Source organism: Myxocyprinus asiaticus, chromosome 34 (assembly GCF_019703515.2).
Source record: "Myxocyprinus asiaticus isolate MX2 ecotype Aquarium Trade chromosome 34, UBuf_Myxa_2, whole genome shotgun sequence".
Taxonomy (NCBI): Eukaryota; Metazoa; Chordata; class Actinopteri; order Cypriniformes; family Catostomidae; genus Myxocyprinus; species Myxocyprinus asiaticus.
In genome coordinates this window covers 1,711,962-1,731,540 of record NC_059377.1, presented here as the reverse complement: position 1 = coordinate 1,731,540, position 19,579 = coordinate 1,711,962, and the positions used below count along the sequence as shown (strand labels likewise).

The following is a 19,579-nucleotide window of genomic DNA, read 5'->3' as shown; positions in this document are numbered from 1 at the left end:
CTGAAAAGCCAATACTTTGTGTTACACTGAAAATTGCTGTCAATAAAAGACTGCGTGGATTGTTTACCCGGCTCCCGCTTCCTCAATAAAAAGAGAGCAAGATACCTGTCACAGTATGGTATCCATTAAGGCTGCATGATTGATTGGATTTAAGACTGATGTTCTCACTAAACCTTGACAGTTTAAAAACAGACTGCATTCAGCGATTCAGTCAGCATTGTGTAATCAAGCTGCGTCCATGGCATTATCTTTTTTATATTATACCACAACAGAACTTAAAGGGTGTTTTGTTCCTTTGGTAAATTTTTATTTTTCCATGATGTTTGACATTTCCGTGGAATTACCAAACATATGCATTATATGAATTTGTGATGTTCATATACAGTATCATATACAATACAGTATCATATACAGTACATGTAAAATGCGAGTTCTGTTGTTTTGAACAGCAAAAATGTTTTAGAAGTACAAAATAATATTTTTTTTTCCACATCAGTCATGCTTTGATATTTAGTTATTTTTCAATATTATTTTTCATCTTTTTATCTTCTATTTATCGCTCATTGTGGCTCTCTTTAAAATTTTGTCCTGTCATGTTTTAAACAGATCCAAAACATGTTTAATGGAAATTATTTATTTTTAGAACAATATAAAGCTTTTGTACCTCTTTGTGCATTTCTAAAACAATTAAATATCAGTATCGGCCAAGAGTTTTTTGTTAAAATCTGTATCAGCCAAACATTTTCATATCGGTGCATCCCTAGCTCTTAATTACTCCTTTTTCTGTGATACTCAGGGCTGGTGCTAGCTATATGCAGACTAGGCAATTGAACTTGGTAGTTAGCCAGGGCTGTACAGTGGGACAGTTTTGCTTACAATCGCAGTTGCGATTTCAAATTATAACGTGCAAAGAAATGATGTTGACATCCATCTTTTGACACTTAGGACAATTGAGGGACTCATAAACAACTATTATAATGTGCAAAAATTAATTGATGCTCAAGAAGGCAACACAAGAAACAAGAACCAAGGGGATGCCAATTTTTGAAAGGACGATTTGTGTAAATGAGAGTAAATTTTGGGTTATGTAGCTTCTGTAGGTCAGTACTAAATAAAAATATGATCTTTTGTCTCTTATATTTGAATACATTCTGAAAGGGGTGTGAAAACGTATAAAACTAAAGGGGCATGCAAACTTCTGCACTGAACAGTTTACATAGTTTGTGAAAATATCTATTTTATTTTATATAACCACATTATATCTTTTTTTAATCTACACATTTTAACATAAAATTCACAACACTGGAATAATTTTATAACAATATTTTTTTCATTTTGTTCCGATATCGACGATATACAATTCACACCATTAATGGGGGAGGAAATGCATTCCACATTTTTGTTAGACCCCAACAATATATAAAAACATAACTTGTTTGTTTACAAGTGAACCCTAGAGGGTAAGCTACCTTTAAAGTATGCTCAGTTTAGGATTTAATCCTACATAAGGTGTGTGTGGCCTTGCCAATTTCATCATCTTCAGCTGATGTGTCTCCACTTGAAGACTTTCTTGTGATGCTCCACATTACAGCTCAGTAGGTGGCAGTAATGCACCATGAGCTAGATTGCCAACCGCCAATAAACATCACAAGAAGAAGAAACACTTTCTTGCCAGTGAATGCATTATGATATATGAAAAAAATGTTTAACTAAACAGTACATAAATAAACAGCAATGGTGTTTATGTCGCAGTTGTTGTTGTTTTCAGTCGATAGCTGAATTGCATTGTCAGGGCTGTCTTGTTCGGTACACAATAACATAATATTAGACAGATAGCTATCTAGCGGCTACAGAGCCTCATTTCCAGTTTCCATGACAGCAGGGCTTATGTAGCAGCTAGTGTTGAGAAAAGTTAAGGCAGTCATTAAGTGTGACTCCTTCCCTCCGTTTATTAACCGGTAAGTGTGACAGGCTCGCCGACTAGGAGGGAAAGATCAGCAACAACAGTCAGTAAGTGTGACATCCCCCACCCAAATTGAGTTGTTCTGAGTCTGCTAGTGTGATGCCAGCTTCACTGGTAAAAAACGGAGGGAAGGTGTCCCACTTAACGACTGCCTTTGACATTTCTCAACGCTTCACTGTCAGGCCCCATTTTCAAGACAATCAACCTGAAGCTTTTGAATATTACTCCAAGAGGTTGCAGCATCTGCTATGTTAGGTTGTTTATTAAAGACATGTTCTATTGAGAACGCATAGCAAAAATAAATAGCATTTTTTAATTCACACATTATTGTCACATTGTGCAAAGAGCTGGGCAACAAAAGTTTGTCATTTAATTTGGTAGAAAGTGAACTATTCAAAAGTATATAAAAGTACCATGAACTAAAATAAAACAAAAGTACAAACTTGTAAGGTATGCATATTTATACATAATGTTATATAAAGACAACAATATATGTACAGCTGAAGTCAGAAATTTACATACACTTAGGCTGAATTCATTAAAACTCATTTTTTAACCACCCCTCCGATTTCATATTAGCAAACTATAGTTTTGGCAAGTCGTTTAGGACATCTACTTTGTGCATGACACAAGTAATTTTTCCAGCAGTTGTATACAGACAGAATGTTTCACTTTTATTTGACTATATCACAGTTCCAATGGGTCAGAGGTTTACATACACTAAGTTAACTGTGCCTTTAAGCAGCTTGGAAAATTCCAGAAAATGATGTCAAGCCTTTAGGCAATTAGCTTCTGAAAGGCTAATTGGCTACTTGGAGTCAGTTGGAGGTGTATCTGTGGTGTATTTTAAGGCCTACCTTCAAACTTAGTGCCTCTTTGCTTGACATCATGGGAAAATCAAAAGAAATCAGCCAAGATCTCAGAAAAGAAACTGTGGACCTCCACAAGTCTGGTTCATACTTGGGAGAAATGTTCAAAGGCCTGAAGGTACCACGTTCATCTGTACAAACAATAGTACGCAAGTATAAACACCATGGGACCACGCAGCCATCATACTGCTCAGGAAGGAGACACATTCTGACTCCTAGAGATGAATGTAGTTTGGTGCAAAAAGTGCAAATCAATGCCAGAACAACAGCAAAGGACCTTGTGAATATGCTGGAGGAAACAGGTAGACAAGTATCTATATCCACAGTAAAACGAGTCCTATATCGACATAACCTGAAAGGCTGCTCAGCAAGGAAGAAGCCACTGCTCCAAAACCGCCATAAAAAAGCCAGACTACAGTTTGCAAGTGCACATGGGAACAAAGATCTTACTTTTTGGAGAAATGTTCTCTGGTCTAATAAAACAAAACTTGAACTGTTTGGCCGTAATGACCAATGTTATGTTTGAAGGAAAAAGGGTGAGGCTTGCAAGCCGAAGAACACCATCCCAAATGTGAAGCATGGAGGTGGCAGCATCATGTTGACGGGGTGCTTTGCTGCAGGAGGGACTCCTTTGTGATTGGAGTGGCCATCACAAAGCCCTGACCTCAATCCGATAGAAGATTTGTGGGCAAAACTGAAAAAGCGTGTGCGAGCAAGGAGGCCTACAAACCTGACTCAGTTACACCAGTTCTGTCTGGAGGAATGGACCAAAATTCCAGCAACTTATTGTGAGAAGCTTGTGGAAGGCTACCCAAAATGTTTGACCCAAGTTAAACAATTTAAAGGCAATGCTACCAAATACTAACAAAGTGTATGTAAACTTCTGACCCACTGGGAACGTGATGACAGAAATAAAAGCTAAAATAAATAATTCTGACATTTCACATTCTTAAAATAAAGTAGTGATTCTGACCTAAGACAGGGAATGTTTTCTACGATTAAATGTCAGGAATTGTGAAAAACTGAGTTTAAATGTATTTGGCTAAGGTGTATGTAAGCTTCTGACTTGTATATAATCTAAAGCTTATATATCTAAAGCAAATATAAAGCTTGTTTACGTTATGTAACATAATATAAGACCCAAGTACTAAATGTAAAAGGTTTTACACATTTGTCACGCTGTGCAAAGAACTGGCAAGCAGACATTTTTTTAATGGTCTGTCATGACATGACATATTAGATATGTCACACAAACATACTTGTTGATTCCAAAGAGCAATAAGCTTCTCTTCCAAATGCACAATCCACATGCACTTTCCAGACACCATGCTTTTTCTGCAGAAAAAAAAAAAAAAATTGCCGTTGTGTTTTCAGATTCGTTGTTTTGTTTTGCACTTCACGGCCACGGTACTAAACCCTGAAATTTAGTTTTTTATTGTTGTGGAGCTGGTTGATTCTCTTCCGATTAAATAACAAATAGATATGGCTGTATTTAAGGGGCTGCACAATGTTAGCCAATCATTTAAGTTGAATTTTAAAATGAGCATTTAACATTGAGACGCTTAGGCCTAAAACAAGCTTTTCAGACAGAGGGCCAGGGTCAGTGTGGAAAATTATCATATATTACTAAATTATGACTGCTTTGGTGCAAAAATGTTTACTAACATTATAAGTGGACCTCAAGGAAAATAAAAATTATTAGTGCTGTCAATCAAATACATTTATTAATTGTAATTAATTGCATTTTTTTGTTTTGTTAATCGCGATTAATCACATATTTTGAAAGTGCTGTTTGTTTGTTTTTAATACCATGTCAGCTTCTATGGCTATTTCCATGGCGGGAAATGTGTAAGGAACTCTATATAAGGTTTTTAAAATCTATTTTTCCTAAAAACAATAAAATTGCGTTAGGTTTGACTTTGTTAAAAATTTCTTCCAGAGTGTTTACTGAATAATAAAGATTTCTCATGGGTTTAAGATCAGTAGAGTGTAATAAATCATGTTTCAAGGATAATGGATTCTGGCAGAAGGTACATGTTGGTGAATCTTCTCCTAATATTAAAAACTTGGGTCATCCTGGAGTGACCTATTTGACAGCGGGTGTAGACGACCTGGTCCCAGCGATTTGCAAACAGAGAGAAGCTTCTTTTGCCAACCATAGGGCTGATTTCATGGAGTTTGTTCATGGTGCATTGATCCCACTCAGTTTGCCATTTGTTGTTAATATACAAATTTATTACGGGTTTTAGGTCAGTGGGAGGTATTGGACACTTTTTGAGATCCGCTGATAATGCCTCTTTTGCAGCAGTGTCTGCTTCCTCATTTCCTGGGATTCCACAGTGTCCAGGTACCCAGCAGAAGCAGATATTAAAATTTTGGGCCTCCAGATCCAGCAGTTTGCATAGAATCTTTACAAGAAATGGGTGATCATTTTTTAGAGATGACATTGCTTCAAGACATGATTTTGAATCTGTAATTATCAGAAAGTTTCTCTGTTGCATAGTCTTTATGAAGGCCAGTGCTAAGATGATAGCGTTTGCCACTGCTGTAAAAATTTAGCTGTGATTGGGGATGGATATTCCTTTAATTCTGGTGGTTGATCACAAATGCAAATGATACATGGTCCTCAGATTTTTATCCATCTGTATATATAGGGGTATGTGATGGAAATATTTCTCTAAAGTACAGTTGTTGTTGTTGAAAGTCATTTGCGTGGGTTTCAGATTTTTTGTTTCTTGTTAGGTCTAAGATTATTTTTGGTTTTTTAAAAGTTCCACGGGGGGATTTTACAGAAGTGTATCCGTTCCAGTATGCTCAGATCTACTTTGAGATTTTGTAAATGAGGTTTGATCCTTAATCCAAAAGGTCGGATACCGAACTTCCAAGTGGTGTCATAAGCTTTCTCCAAGTCAAAAAAGACAGCCACTGCATGTTCTTTTCTGATGAAAGCATCTCGTACGTGGCTTTCACGGCTGATGAGGTGATCTACAGTGCTTCTTCCTTTTCTGAAACCACACTGAACTTTACTTATGAGATGTTGCAATTCCAGGTTCCATACTAGATGTTCATTAACCATTCTCTCCATGGTTTTGCATAAGCAACTTGTCAGGGCTATTGGGCGGTAGTTGTTAGGGTCATTATGATCTTTACCAGCGTTTGGGATGGGAATGATTATCGCTTCTTTGCAAGAGAGTGGAATATTCCCTGATATCTAAATAGATTTAAAAAGTTTTAACAGTAGAGACAGGATAATGTGAGGCAATTAAACTGATAGTGAATATCATCTGGTCCAACTGCCGTATCATGTGCTGTTTATAGCTTGCGTCAATTCTTCCATTGTGAACAGTTGATTAAAGGGTTCCTTATTATTAGATGAAAAATTGATACCTTTCTTTTCGTCCTGTGCTAGGAAAACTTGGAAGGCATTAAGGCAATTTTCAATGGAAAATGGAAAAAAAATTCTGCTAGGGTATTTGCAATCTCTTGTTTTGAAGTTAGAATAGAGTCTTGATATTTGATGTGCTGAATTTGAGCTCCATTCCTGCCCTTCATCCTTCTAATCAAATTCCAGACCTTTTTTTGAGGTACTTGATGTCAGATCAGATACAAATTGTCTCCAACTTTTCCCTTCAGCATTTATTATTCTTCGAGTTTGTGCCCTACTTATTTTAACCTTAACAAGATTTTCATTTGTTGGCCTTCTGAAGAATAATCTTTCAGCTTTCTCCTGTTTTTTTATAGCTGTCATGCATTTATCATTAAACCATGGCATCCGTTTGCATTTTGTGTTTGATGTTTTTGGAATGGTATCATTTGCTATGGAGATGAGTGTGCTGGTGAAGTGTTTAATAACATCTGGATCATCTTCAGAGGCTTCATTAAACATTTCATAGCAAAGCGTTTGAAAATGATACCAGTTAACTTTTTTAACTCATTCTTTTGATGCAGCCGAATGGTCTCCTGTACAATTACAGCATTTGGGTAGTTTTTGGCAGCTCTCCATGTTGTGGTCTTCTTCGCCACACTTGCAACAGATGCTTTTATTTCTGCAACTATTTGACCCATGTCCATATTTTTGACATTTAAAACATTGCACTGGGTTGGGCATGAATAAATCCACTGTGATACTCAGATATCCGATTTGGTTTATTAAAAGAGGTTTATTAAAAGTGAGGATGTATGTACCAGTTATGATAACTCGATCCTCTCTTTTGATTATTATCCTTTTCACATTTACTACTCCTTGGGGTTTGAGCACGCAGGTAATTTCATCTTCATCTACATCATCCAATTCTTTAGTGCTGATCACTCCTTTGCTGTAGTTTAATGTTGGATGAGGTGATGTCTTTATTTGAACTCCAGCGAGTAGTGTGGATCGTAGTAAATTCTCTGCATTTGCCTTTTTACAGCATTCTACTAGAATTTGTCCAGATCGTAACTTTTTCACTTCTTTCACTGTTCCTGCTAATCCTGTAATACCCTTGTGTATAGCAAATGGAGAAAGTTTATTGATGGGCAAATCTGGTGATACTGCTTCGAGGATTATAAACCTTGTCCACTCTTCACTATTTGGCATGAGTAAACATTTACTCTCTGAAATGCAGTCTGTAACCAAGTCTAGAAACCACTTTTTGGAAGTGTGTTTTGAAGCCATATTTTAGGTTTTCTGTTTCATCATCCTTATTCCCCACCCACCTTGGAGCCCAAAAAACAGGGATGCACAACACCGCGGAATTCCAGCAGATTATAACTCAGGGCTATAAGAATGATATACTCGAGCAGGTAGAGCAGATTGTAAACTGCTCTATCCACTTGATTGAACCTTAGCCAATGCTTACTGGGGATTCTGGAAATTTAGCAGTTGTTGAGCTATCACAGAACTCTCAGAGCATGTCTTGACCAGCCGATTGATTGGAGTGAGCCATTCCAACCTCCCGTCTAGGTGAAGTATGAGCCAAAGTACAGTGTTGAAACAGTGGCAGCCGCAGCAAACCATATTTCTCAAGCACCAGGATCTCTTCCTCCACCGACATGGGTCGCAGCTTACGGCAAACAAGTCGCCCCTTTTATTGCTCCTTAAGAACAGCATTGGGATACTGAGGATCTAGTTTACTCTGGATCCTTACAGAGAGATGAAGGATGGTATTAGCACATCTAGATGGATAAGGCGTGTGCAAAAGGTATAATCAAGAAAATTGTAACCCTCGTAAGGGGGGCTCAAGCATTGTTCTCTCTTGCCCAAGAAGAAGACCCTAGCACTACGGAGGGAAGGAGCATGCCACTGTTCCTTTCACAAGCTACCACCAAGAAGATGGGTCTTGTGCCGTACCCGGTTGAAAGTGCTGAAATTTGTCAAAAAGCATTTATTTCCATCTTAGAAAAGAAAACAATATGTAACAATATAATGCTTTATTAACATTTTCCAAGAAAAGCTTTCTACAGTATAAAGACAGTAATGCACAAAAATATCACCAATTCAAGTAACATTAAACGTTTCCAAAAGTCTAAGTGGGAGGTCGACTAATTGAAAGAAATAGTTTCCCCATTGGTTGCATATTCATTGCAATGGGCATTAAATCTCTTAAACTCCCATCCTCCACAATATTAATCTGCCAGCAGACTGAGGCTATGTTCTATAATAGGAGAGAGCGTAACGGTCAATTTGTCTAGCGTGCTACGATAGTACCGCCCATAAAATATCTATGACGCCTTAGTAGAAGGGCTCTGGTGTGTGTGCGTTGTGAAGTGTGCGTCACTGTAATGACTCCGAGCAGACACATTACAAAGGTTCCGGCCTTCCCAACATGTGTTTATGTTGTATTAATGGTTAATGCGTTAATCACAATTAAGAACATTTAACACGTTAATCATTTTAAATTAATCGAATGTGTTAACGCGTTAATCCTGACAGCTCTAAACATTATAAGAAAATTAAAGAAGTGTGTCATGACCTCTTTAATGTCTCAAACAGTGTTTCCAGCACCGCTGTTTAGCAATGGTGTTCTGCTGCTATTCAATCTCCAGTCCAGTGCCACAGCTTGAGTTTTGAGCTTGCAGTCTGAATGTACATAACACCAAAAAGAAGAACACGTCTTTCTATTGTGTTAGCTGGCTGCACTCAAAAGCAAACATACAGTGTAGCATAGTCAGATTCACAAACGAATGACTCCAATGAGATGGTTCTATGAATGAATCGCTCCAAACAACTCACCGACTCACTTGTTATCAGTTTGAATCAGTGTGATGAATCATTTACTGAATTCAGTCATAGCGGTAACTGAATTACCATCTCACTCACTTTCTGGACCACAAGCAGAGACATTATTAGTTTCAGTCACGTTTGAATGTAGATAAAGAATCTAGACCTGCTTTATGTACAGTATTTAAAGGTTTATGAAACTTAAATCAGTCATTACACCTGTTCATTTGGCAATGTGGAGTGAAAGATACAAATGTGCAACACACACTCATACACACACACAAATTTAATGATAGGCAGTGATGTAAAGTCATATTGCAATTAATTTGAAAAATATTGCAATTGCGATTTGAACTGCGATTATGATAGACAAAAAAAAACATGTTCAACTGCCAAAAGGCTATTGGGGTTATTACACTATAATGTAATGTAGAGTCCTCTTGGGTCCAAACTGAGACTTTTTTTTTCACCCACAAAAAATAAAATAAAATAAATAAATAATATATATATATATATATATATATATATATATATATATATATATATTAATACATACACACACACACACACACACACACACACAAACACTTGTAGTAAAATCACAGTAACCACAAAGTTAACATGGTTACTGTCATGGTTACAATACTACAGTAAAATCATGGTTACTATATGGAATCTACAGTATTACTGTTGTAAAACAATGGTTCATTGTATCAAAACTATGATTTCTGCCAAGAAAACAATAGTGACACCAGTCATTGTTACTTCAGTCATGGCTACTACAATATTTCTATAGTAAAACCATGGTTACTATATGGCTATTACAGTATTACTGAATAAAACCATGTTTAATTTTCATTAGTGTCCTTAACTAAAAAATATATTTTTCTCTAATTACTCACTCAACGTTTAACTTAATACCTGCATTTATGCTGCATGCATCAACATAAAGTGCGCTGCATCCTCAACTCAACATACATTAAACATTCAGAAGTTGTACATCACTATAGAAGGAATAACCTTGCTGTTAAAATGGATGCTAGAAGGGATGTCGTAACGCAACACGAGTGTTTTAATTATACGTGGAAATCATCTCCATCAACAGAGTAAGGGCAACATAACTTTGGAAATGAACACCCCAAGCGCTTTATTTCTTGTTTCATGTCTGTCCGAACTAGCACTGAGTGCCTGTTTAAAGATGGAAGGGATTGTGTGGCTCTGTGTGCTATATATTCCCTGGTGATGTCAGCATAAATAATCAAACATCGATGCATTACCAGTATACGGCACTCATGTCAAGCAAAACAGTCAAACAAAGAAAAAACACTGTCTTCTTCATATTCAAATTGTACCCCTCCACCATGTACCTGTTTTGTTACATTTGTGATAGGGTCTTGGCCCACTAATCATCATCATTAATTTTTTTAACCAAGTCAACTTGAATATGCTGCAATCAGGATTATAACATCCGATAACGATCTCCAGTTTTCTTTTCATCTAATCATCCGATGCTGATCATTTAACTTTTTATCAGCAGCTCTTTCAAAACTAGTTATATGTAAGCTTTCTGCTCAATGTCACTGTTAAATGAATTTCCTTTTCATAATACCATAGTTTTTGCCTAGTTTTTGCTGTCAAAAATACTGTTGGTTGGTTGAATAATTAAATAAAAACATTCCATTTTACTCTTTACTCTGGCCTTAAAAAACAAGTAAGCTTATACAAACTATTCCCTACTGCATATAAGATAGTACTAAAGAACAAGGCTTAATGTCAAACTTTAGTTGAACTGATAACCCATGTTTGTAAATAAAATTAAAGTGAAAATTTTGGTTAGTTTGTCATCATTTCATTTCATTATTTTTATTCATTATTTTATTATATTTCATTTAACAATGCATTATATTATAGTATCTAAATATTTGATATAGATTTATTATATGCACGTTCCTTCCTTTTCATTTTGTTGGATGTTGGTAATATTAGTTCCGCTTTCACTTGTTGCCACTGGGAGTGTAATAAGGATGACACTCTCTCGTGAGGTAAATGACAGGAGAATGGAGGAAGAGCGCATGCTTCTGGACTCTACAGGTGCTATTGTTAATGATGTTTGCTCAGAGATCATTTAATAAAGATGTTTGAATTATACCCCATCTTGTAATTTGCATTATTGTTATGATACCTGTGCCTGGCTTAGACTGAGATGCTGCTACCGCAGATGATAATAAAAACCACTTCATGCAGGACACGCTGGTTTAGTGTAAATAAAGCGATAAGCGCACAAGCAAACGGAACCGAACTCTGAGTACTTCCGTTACTCTAAGCATGAGGTGGAGTTGTGGCGCACAGAACCGCTCTGTAAACACTAATGATCTAACTTAATATAGACTGGACAGAGCAGGGCAAATAAACTTTGAAGCGAGCAGACTATTTAATTCAATCGCAGCCCTTTGCGATGTAATCGCACAAGGTCATATCACGATTTCAATTTTATTTCGATTAATTATGCAGCCCTAGTGTAAAATAAGTAAAAATATTTTGTTACTGTACTTATGTAGCTTTTTTTTAATGTGTGGGGTCTGCAGATGAGCAGAGAATGTACGTGACAGGCCTTAATGTCACAATTCATGAATTCATTTACAATTCACAATGCGCAGCTGCCAGCAGTGACAAAGTGATACAAATGTGTATTTGTCACCTATCCCGAGTCCCAATCGTTACCATGTTGTTGAACATGTAACAAAAACCTTGTTTGCAACAGTCAAACAGTTTTATCATACTATAATATTTTCCAGGTCAAATAATTATTTTCAGCTGATGAAAATTTTCCAGGTCAAATAATTATTTTCTCGAACTGTTACACGCATTTTCACTACAAAAAAAGACAGTTCCGGGGCGGAAAACCTGGTTCCGCACTAGCCCCAAAAGCTTGCTGGTCTCCGCACAAGAACCGATTACGTCAGGGGGAGGAGGGCGGGATAATGTGTCATCACCAGGTAAAGTTTTCCCGAACAAAAACAGTTTGGATAGCTACCGTCTGCAACAAGGAGTACTTCTTTACTCTATATCAACAATAAAAATAAAAAATAAACTACAAAAATGTCAGACAATAAAAACATTCAAGAATAGTGGACAAAACGAGCACTCTACATGCAATATGAATTTTACAGAGATCCATAATAAACTAGAGAGATCGCAAAGTGGAAAAAAGTCTACAATGAGAGATACGGCAAGAAATTATGCATGGCAGTTTTAGTCGGACGACTGACCACATCATTAACAAACTGAAAGAAAAACCTTAAAAGAGAGCACAATGACCAAAAGAAAGACAGTGGATAGAGCAACGGTGTGCTCAGATACTGACCAGCCAGCTTTAACGGGGGCACTGAATTCAGTCAGACAAGCTTGAGATAAACACCGAATTGCCGGTATCTTTTGTAGCTGATCTAGGTAAGTTATTAAATTTGCCAATGTTTTTAGCTTCTATTAAACTGTTCTCAACTGATTTTGTACATTGTTTTAAGTTATTTTTGGCCAGCTATTCTGTTATGAAGATCGCTGCTATGGAGATTCTCAACTATCCAAAATATAACCAGCTTCTACACCTAGGTTAATTATGATTCCTCTATTCCAGTTTATTCACCTTATTCAGCCCCGCTCCACTCTTCTGAATTTTGTCATCTAACTTCCTGTTTGTATTGAAGCTACTAAGAATTGTCGATCAAAATTGATTATGTGTGGGAGCACAGAAAGAATTTTTCACCAAAAGTTGATGGTGTGAGTCTACAGCACCCCTTTACAACGTGAAAATGCTTGTGACGTGTTTTTCTGTCACTCTAAATGTTCATGTTTTCTGACACCCATGGAGATAAATTGGACCTGGCAAATCACATTCAGACAGCTATGACACACTGCACTTTTTCCATAATACAAGTGTTTAATTGTTATACGTGTAATTCTCCTTAATTTTTAGGTTTCAACTTGTTAATAATGTGTTAAAATGTGTAGTAGTTGATATGAAATTTCCAACAGTGACAGCTCGTATTATTTCACATGCAAGTTCAACATTAAAGAAAATTACAATTGTACTTTTTAAAATTAATTTGTCACCCTACATTTTTTAAGAGGCATATATGTGATTAAAATGGTTGTAAACAGAATCTAAAATAAAACAAACACTTTCACATGTGTATGTGTGTGTATCAATATAGTTGCACCCCTTCCCATGTCCCAGTTTAATGCTCAAAAAATCTGCTTACCTTAACTATTATGCCATGGGTGAATGACATGAGAAGATGGTCAGAGGTGTCGTACGAGATATTTTTAATGACTTTGTGTTATCCCTTGGAGTTTAATGAGCACAGAGGCAAATCAGAACGTCCCCACAGCTTGAAGGTAGGATCTTGTGTTTTTATGAACGAAGTACTCTTGTTTTAAAATTTCCCCGATCTGCTTCCAGTTGTTATGACATCCCCTGAACACTTTAAAATACTCATGATAGCTTCTGACAACTCTAATTACACTTTGACATCAACACCATAGATATCTATATAGAACCGCTAGAATGGAAGTTCAGAGACAAAATTTTCAAGATGGCTGATAGTTTCTCTTGCGTGTAAGGTGAATAGACTTAACAAGTTTAGCCAGATAAAAAAGTTAATACAAAAATCATTTAATTACATCACCTGTAGTCTTGAGTGTAAATGTCATCTCTGACAACCTTGTTGAGCAATGTTATAATGTTGGACTGCATTTCTCTGTATGTTTAAAGATGTCCTCAAAAACAGGAGTGAAAGATGTAAACAAACAATGTGATGCGCCATGTTTGTTTGTGGGCAGTTTAGGTAGCCACATGACCCGTTACGTCATCGTTCGGTTCTCATGCAGATCTCAAGCCAGTGGAAAAGCGTGGCCAGTTTACCAAAGGCTCTAGATTGCCCCGGCCGTGAACCAGCCGAGCACAGGCTCGGCACGAGAACCATTGCCATTTTGGTGGAAAAAGGCTATACATGATGTAATGGGTGTTCCTGAGTCTTTTTAGTTGGAAGAGAAATACTGCAGATTTAAATGCTTATATCTTCTGAAAACAAATTTTGTCAAAGCTTAGAAGTACACTAGCAAATAGATCACCTTACAGCTAATAGATATGGACTAAAAGCAGCAAAACTTGCAATCTTATTTCACGGGGTCTTTATCATCGACTTGTCAACTTGTCATTCAAACAACTGACTAGATGACTAGTCGACTTTGAAAATTAGTAGTAGTTTTGCACATCCCTAGTTGGAATATAACTAATGTCTAGAATAAGCTAATATTTTCATTTTTGTCACGTTAGATTACTCTACTTGACTAATTATATTCCATTATAACACTATATAGGTTACTACTACATACATAAGCTGTGTTAACTATTTTAGGTTATGTTTGACAGGGTATGTAAGACTTTTAAAGACTTTTTAAAAAATGTAAAAGGATAGTTCACCCAAAAATGAAAATTCTCTCATCGTTTACTCACCCTCATGCCATCCAAGATATGTATGACTTTCTTTCGCTGAACACAAACAAAGATTTTTAGAAGAATATCTCAGCTCTGTAAGTCCCAATGCAAGTGAATGGTGAACAGATCTTTGAAGTACCAAAAAGCAGATGAAGTCAGCAATCAGCATAATCATAATCCATCAGACTCCAGTGTTTTAATCACTGCTTCTGAAGCAATCCAGTCGGTTTTGGGTGTGAACAGACCAAAATACAACTCCCTCTTCACTGTACATCTTGCCAGTGCAGTCTCTAGGCATGATCATGATTTCAAGCTCGAAATCATTCACTTTCGTTGTATGGACCTACAGAGCTGAGATATTCTTCTAAAAATCTTTGTTTAGCAGCAGAATGAAAGTTATGCACATCTGGGATGGCATCTGGGTGAGTAAATGATGGGTGAACTTTTTTGGATGAACTAACCTTTTAAGACCACTCTTGCAGTGGAAAAATGTTATTCAATAATTAATTAGCAGGTCAATACAAATCCACTGAGGCTACTTGGATGTCTCTGGACATGTTTCTTATATTATATTTTGCATTTGTGCAATATAATATAATATTAAAACTCGAAGTCTTATGAATTTATAATCAAGACATGACCTAATGTTTACATATTCAATGTTTACTGGCTATATGTTTAAGAAAAAATAAACATAAATCTTTGTAAGACTTTTTAAGGACCCCCGGGTACCCTGGTTTAAGTTTTTTCTGATAGTAGCACCCTTAATCATAACTGTCAATTGCAGTCCTCATTTAAAATATAATTTTCATAATGCCCCATCCTTTAATTTTTTAAAACATTCAGTCACAGGTGCCCAGTGAAATCTGCCAGCAATCACTGTCAATAATCCCACTATTTTCAAACAAATGTATGACAACGCACACTGTTACACTACACACACTTTACACTCACAGCAGCCCAAAATAAACAACTGGACCAATAACCCTGGCACTTCATCACAGCTAAAATTGTGATGCTCTCTGGACTATGGCTGATTCAGTATCAATATACGCTTACAAACGAATATTTGTATTACTTCTATATACAGATTATAACATAAAGTCATTCATCTTAAATAGCCCGTAAAGTAAACACATCAACAACACTCACAGTTGAATATAGTGTGTTTGTTTGTAGGCCTCAATATACAGGCTGTGATTAAAACTAGGCTTACATTAGCCTCCCAGAGCAGAATATTTGTGATTCTCCTTGAAATCTCTCATGACTTAAGATTCACGACTTAAAAAACTGTGATCGATCTGAAGAATTCAAACATTTCAACTATGAGCAGTCAAAATGACTAAATAGTGATATAAACATTAGCGCGGTGGCTAATGTTGCTTCAGCTTTCTTCCTTCACTTCACACTGTTCTGCGTCGCTTTTATGATAATACAAATTCAACTTTACAGAATGAAAACACTGTTTGGGATACCCTGAATGTGTCTGTGTGTAATAAATGAATGTTATGGTGTTGTTTGTGTTTTGCGAGTTGTTTTACTTTCGTACCCTTCTGTATCCGCAGTTGGGCCGCGCTCGCTTTTTTTCCGCCGACTCCAGCTCGCGTTCCTCCGGCAGACTCCTCGTCCTTCTTCTGCTGTTTCAGCGAGAAAAGCTTGATCATCTTCACCTAGTTCAGTGCCGAGAAAAAAATATAATAAAATCTACACAGACCCTACGATAAAGTGAGTTTGTACAGACGAATGAGCGGAGTGCGTGATGTGTTTTACAGCGGCTGTAAAGGGAGCCGGTGTGTGTTAGCTGCTAATGTTAGCCTCTCATCACAGTGACTGTAGTGCCAGGGCCACTGAGACATCTGACTCTGTTTTGAGTCTATTCCAATTCAATTCTGACTCTTTTCTGATTCTGTTCTGCCTCTATTCTTACTCAATTCCAATTTTATTCTGACTCTTTTCTGCATCTATTTCGACTGTATTCTGACTCTATTTTGCCTCTATTCCATCTTTTTTCTAATAATATTACTTATCTATTCCGTCTCTAATTTCTATTCTGCTTCTGCTCTGACTGTTCTGCTCTTATTTTACCTCCTATATCAGATTGCATTAGTCTTTATTCACCTGTTTATCAAGCAAAATGGCATAATTTGTTCAAAAAAATTGTAAGAGATGATACATGTCAGCCTACACTTTCCTTAATTGTTTTTGTTTCGATATTTTATATGTACAAATTGAAGTTATGATTTAAACACACACACACACACACACACACACACACACATATATATATATATATATATATATATATATATATATATATATATATATATATATATATATATATATATATATTATTTTTTATTTCTGATATGTTTGTTACGCAAACATTCATCTCAAGCATTGTGATATACTGCAGAATAACAGCAGAAATTTGGTTTTGCAGTATTTTGTATTAATGAACTATATTTCCCGGGATGCATTTCACCCGTGACGAACAAAATAGGAGGAGCGTTCGTATTTTTTTTACTCTCCATTTTTTTTTATTTTTTTTTATTTTTTTTTTTTTACCATATTTATTTATTTATATATTTTTCAGGAGCAGTATGGAGTGTGTGGTGTCTTCAGGATCATGAAGGATATGATCAATGCTAAGGGAATATTTTAGCATTATACATGATATTACATTATAAACATCAACAGTAACACAATAGGAAAGACGAACAAAAGCCACGTTTATCCATCTCGGCCGATTTCTCTTTCATTTCAACCGATCATTGGGGAATTACAACCTACTGGAATAACGGCCATCTGAATCGCAGAAGAGTATGGACATAAATATTTTTACATAAATATAAATGGACTGAAGATCTGATATTATTATTATTTTTTCTTCATGTTTGAAGAGCCTCTGAAGCACATTGAGACAGAGGAGATGACCAGAAAATTGTGTCACAGACAAAAGTCATCGTATCTCGAAATATTGTTTTTGTTTATTGATTATACATGTTGATGTGATAATGGATGGTGTAGTATCGGTGAATGGTGTTTAACTGAGTCACGCACGTGAAAGGAGATTGATAACAGCAGGAAAGACGAGCTGAGGAACAAGGAATCGATCTCTGTCTCTCTCTCTCTCTCTCTATATATATATATTATTGTGTTCATCTATTATAGGAAAATATCAATCTAATGCTCGATCAAGGAGTATGCGACTCCACACGATTAGGTGAGTTAAAATATATCCACTAGTTCTCTGTAATGTGCCTGTGATCTGTTAGCTAGCCTTGTATTGTTTTGATTGTTTATTTCCGTGAATTTGAACGGATTTAAGTGTGTGAGATAAAAACCTGATCATGGGTGAAATTACACCCAGTGTGCTAACACTCGGTCCCAGTGTATCAGTTTATCCAAACACACGGTGCTATTATCTATTTGGTTAGTAGCGCATGTTGGGTCAGAATGGACCTGCTAACCAATGTTAGCCTTCTGGTCAGATTCTTGGAAAGAGTGTTATCTGTGCATGTGGTTTACTGTGTAAATGGGGTAAAAGATTGTGGATAGTTAATGGTGGTCAGTTACTGTAGTAGTTTTCTGTGAGTATATCTAAAGCTGAGGCTAACCAATGTGCTGGTTAGGGTGAGGTTAGCTGCTCGTGTTAGCTGTGTGTCTCAAACACTCCTCATGAAACAGTGAAGTGCGCTACAGTAAAATACATATTTATGTGGTAACAACAGTAAATGTGTTTGACACTGTCAATACAGTGTTCACAGTAAATTCATTCAGTCTTGACTCAGTAAACATGTAGCCTCTCATTTCACATATTTCATTGATTCTTTGCAAATCGAACCATAGTTTAGTTTTAGGCCTACATGTCCCCTATGTGCCAAAGTGTTTATTATAATGGAACTCCTATGAACTAGTACCATGAAAATCATAGTTTCCACCTAAATACCATACACCCACTGTTATTGTGACTACTATAAAAGCACTGTCATAAAAAAAAAAAACTCACACAAATGAAATAAAAAATGATTAAGATTGTGAAAGCTTCTTACCCTGTTGAAGGGTGATCCCATATTATTTTATGATGATTTTACTGGTGTAACTATGGGATTTTGGTGGAAATCGTGGTAAGCATGTTACATTTATAATTTTTCTTTATAATATATATATTTTTTTAATTTTCATAGTTAAAGGTGCACTCAGTAATTTTTTCCTCATTAAAAAAGTTTAACTCCAAAAGACATGAATTGTAATATTGCAATATATGTATAAAATCATGAGCACTCACATTAAAATAAAGACTTAAGTCATATCAGTAACCTTATAAAAGCTGTTTTATTCTACATGGTGAGGGTCCACACATGGGGGCTGCCATGTTAGAATCGCTTGACCAGCTGAATACTACTCACTTAATCTCAGTAACCGTATTGTTATTGGACACTTCAACTCATTGATTAAAGTAATCATGGCTGACTGTGAATACTACATTTCTACCATGGCGTCAGAAACTGAAAACTGTTGATTTTAAATTATGTTGCATCCACGCCGCTGTGTCAGTGTAAGTACAAGATGATACAAAGACAATAAGTTAGTGAGTGCATGTTTAATTGTGATTAATTGCAGATTTTGAAAGGGCTGAAATTTGACACTATACATGCTTCTATTCCTGTCAAAAAGCCTTTATTTCCTTGTTAGGTGCATTCCAAACTATAAAGATTGAAATGCACTGAAATATCACCAATGAAAGTAATGTTAAACATTTCCCAAAGTCTAAGGCGAGGTTGACCAATTGTCACCATATGTCATGTATTCATTGCAAAGTGCATTAAATCTCTTAAACCCTCATCCTCCACAATATTAATCGGCCAGCAGGCTGTGGATATCTGCTTTGCATATGAAGTTCACATGATTCGTGAAATGCCACTTTGACTCCACATGAAAAGCACTGCAGACAGTGTCCGCGATGGCATACTACCCATACTACTCTTACTGTTTCTGTCTAGGGATGTGCAAAACTACCAATTTTTATAAATAATAATTTCTAACTATTC

At 36.3% G+C, this 19,579-nt stretch overlaps 2 protein-coding genes across 9 annotated transcripts in view; one reads left to right on the top strand and one right to left on the bottom strand.

Annotated features, from left to right (window-relative positions):
* The window catches only part of LOC127425151 (NEDD8-conjugating enzyme Ubc12-like), a 69,946-nt gene extending 53,573 nt beyond the window's left edge, over positions 1 to 16,373 (bottom strand). Inside the window, exon 1 of the mRNA XM_051670847.1 lies at positions 16,078 to 16,373. Within this exon, the coding sequence (XP_051526807.1) occupies positions 16,078 to 16,192 (115 nt within the window). The 5' untranslated portion in view covers positions 16,193 to 16,373. The remainder of the gene's footprint in view (positions 1 to 16,077) is intronic.
* Positions 16,374 to 17,110: 737 nt separating this feature from the next.
* LOC127425139 (F-box/LRR-repeat protein 19-like) overlaps positions 17,111 to 19,579 on the top strand; it is a 162,348-nt gene continuing 159,879 nt past the window's right edge. For 5 of the 8 annotated variants that reach the window (XR_007894559.1, XM_051670823.1, XM_051670821.1 and 2 more), the window contains exon 1: positions 17,111 to 17,751. The gene's annotated coding sequence lies outside the window, so the exon portion shown is untranslated. The remainder of the gene's footprint in view (positions 17,752 to 19,579) is intronic. The other 3 variants (XM_051670820.1, XM_051670819.1, XM_051670818.1) reach the window with 2 other exon arrangements.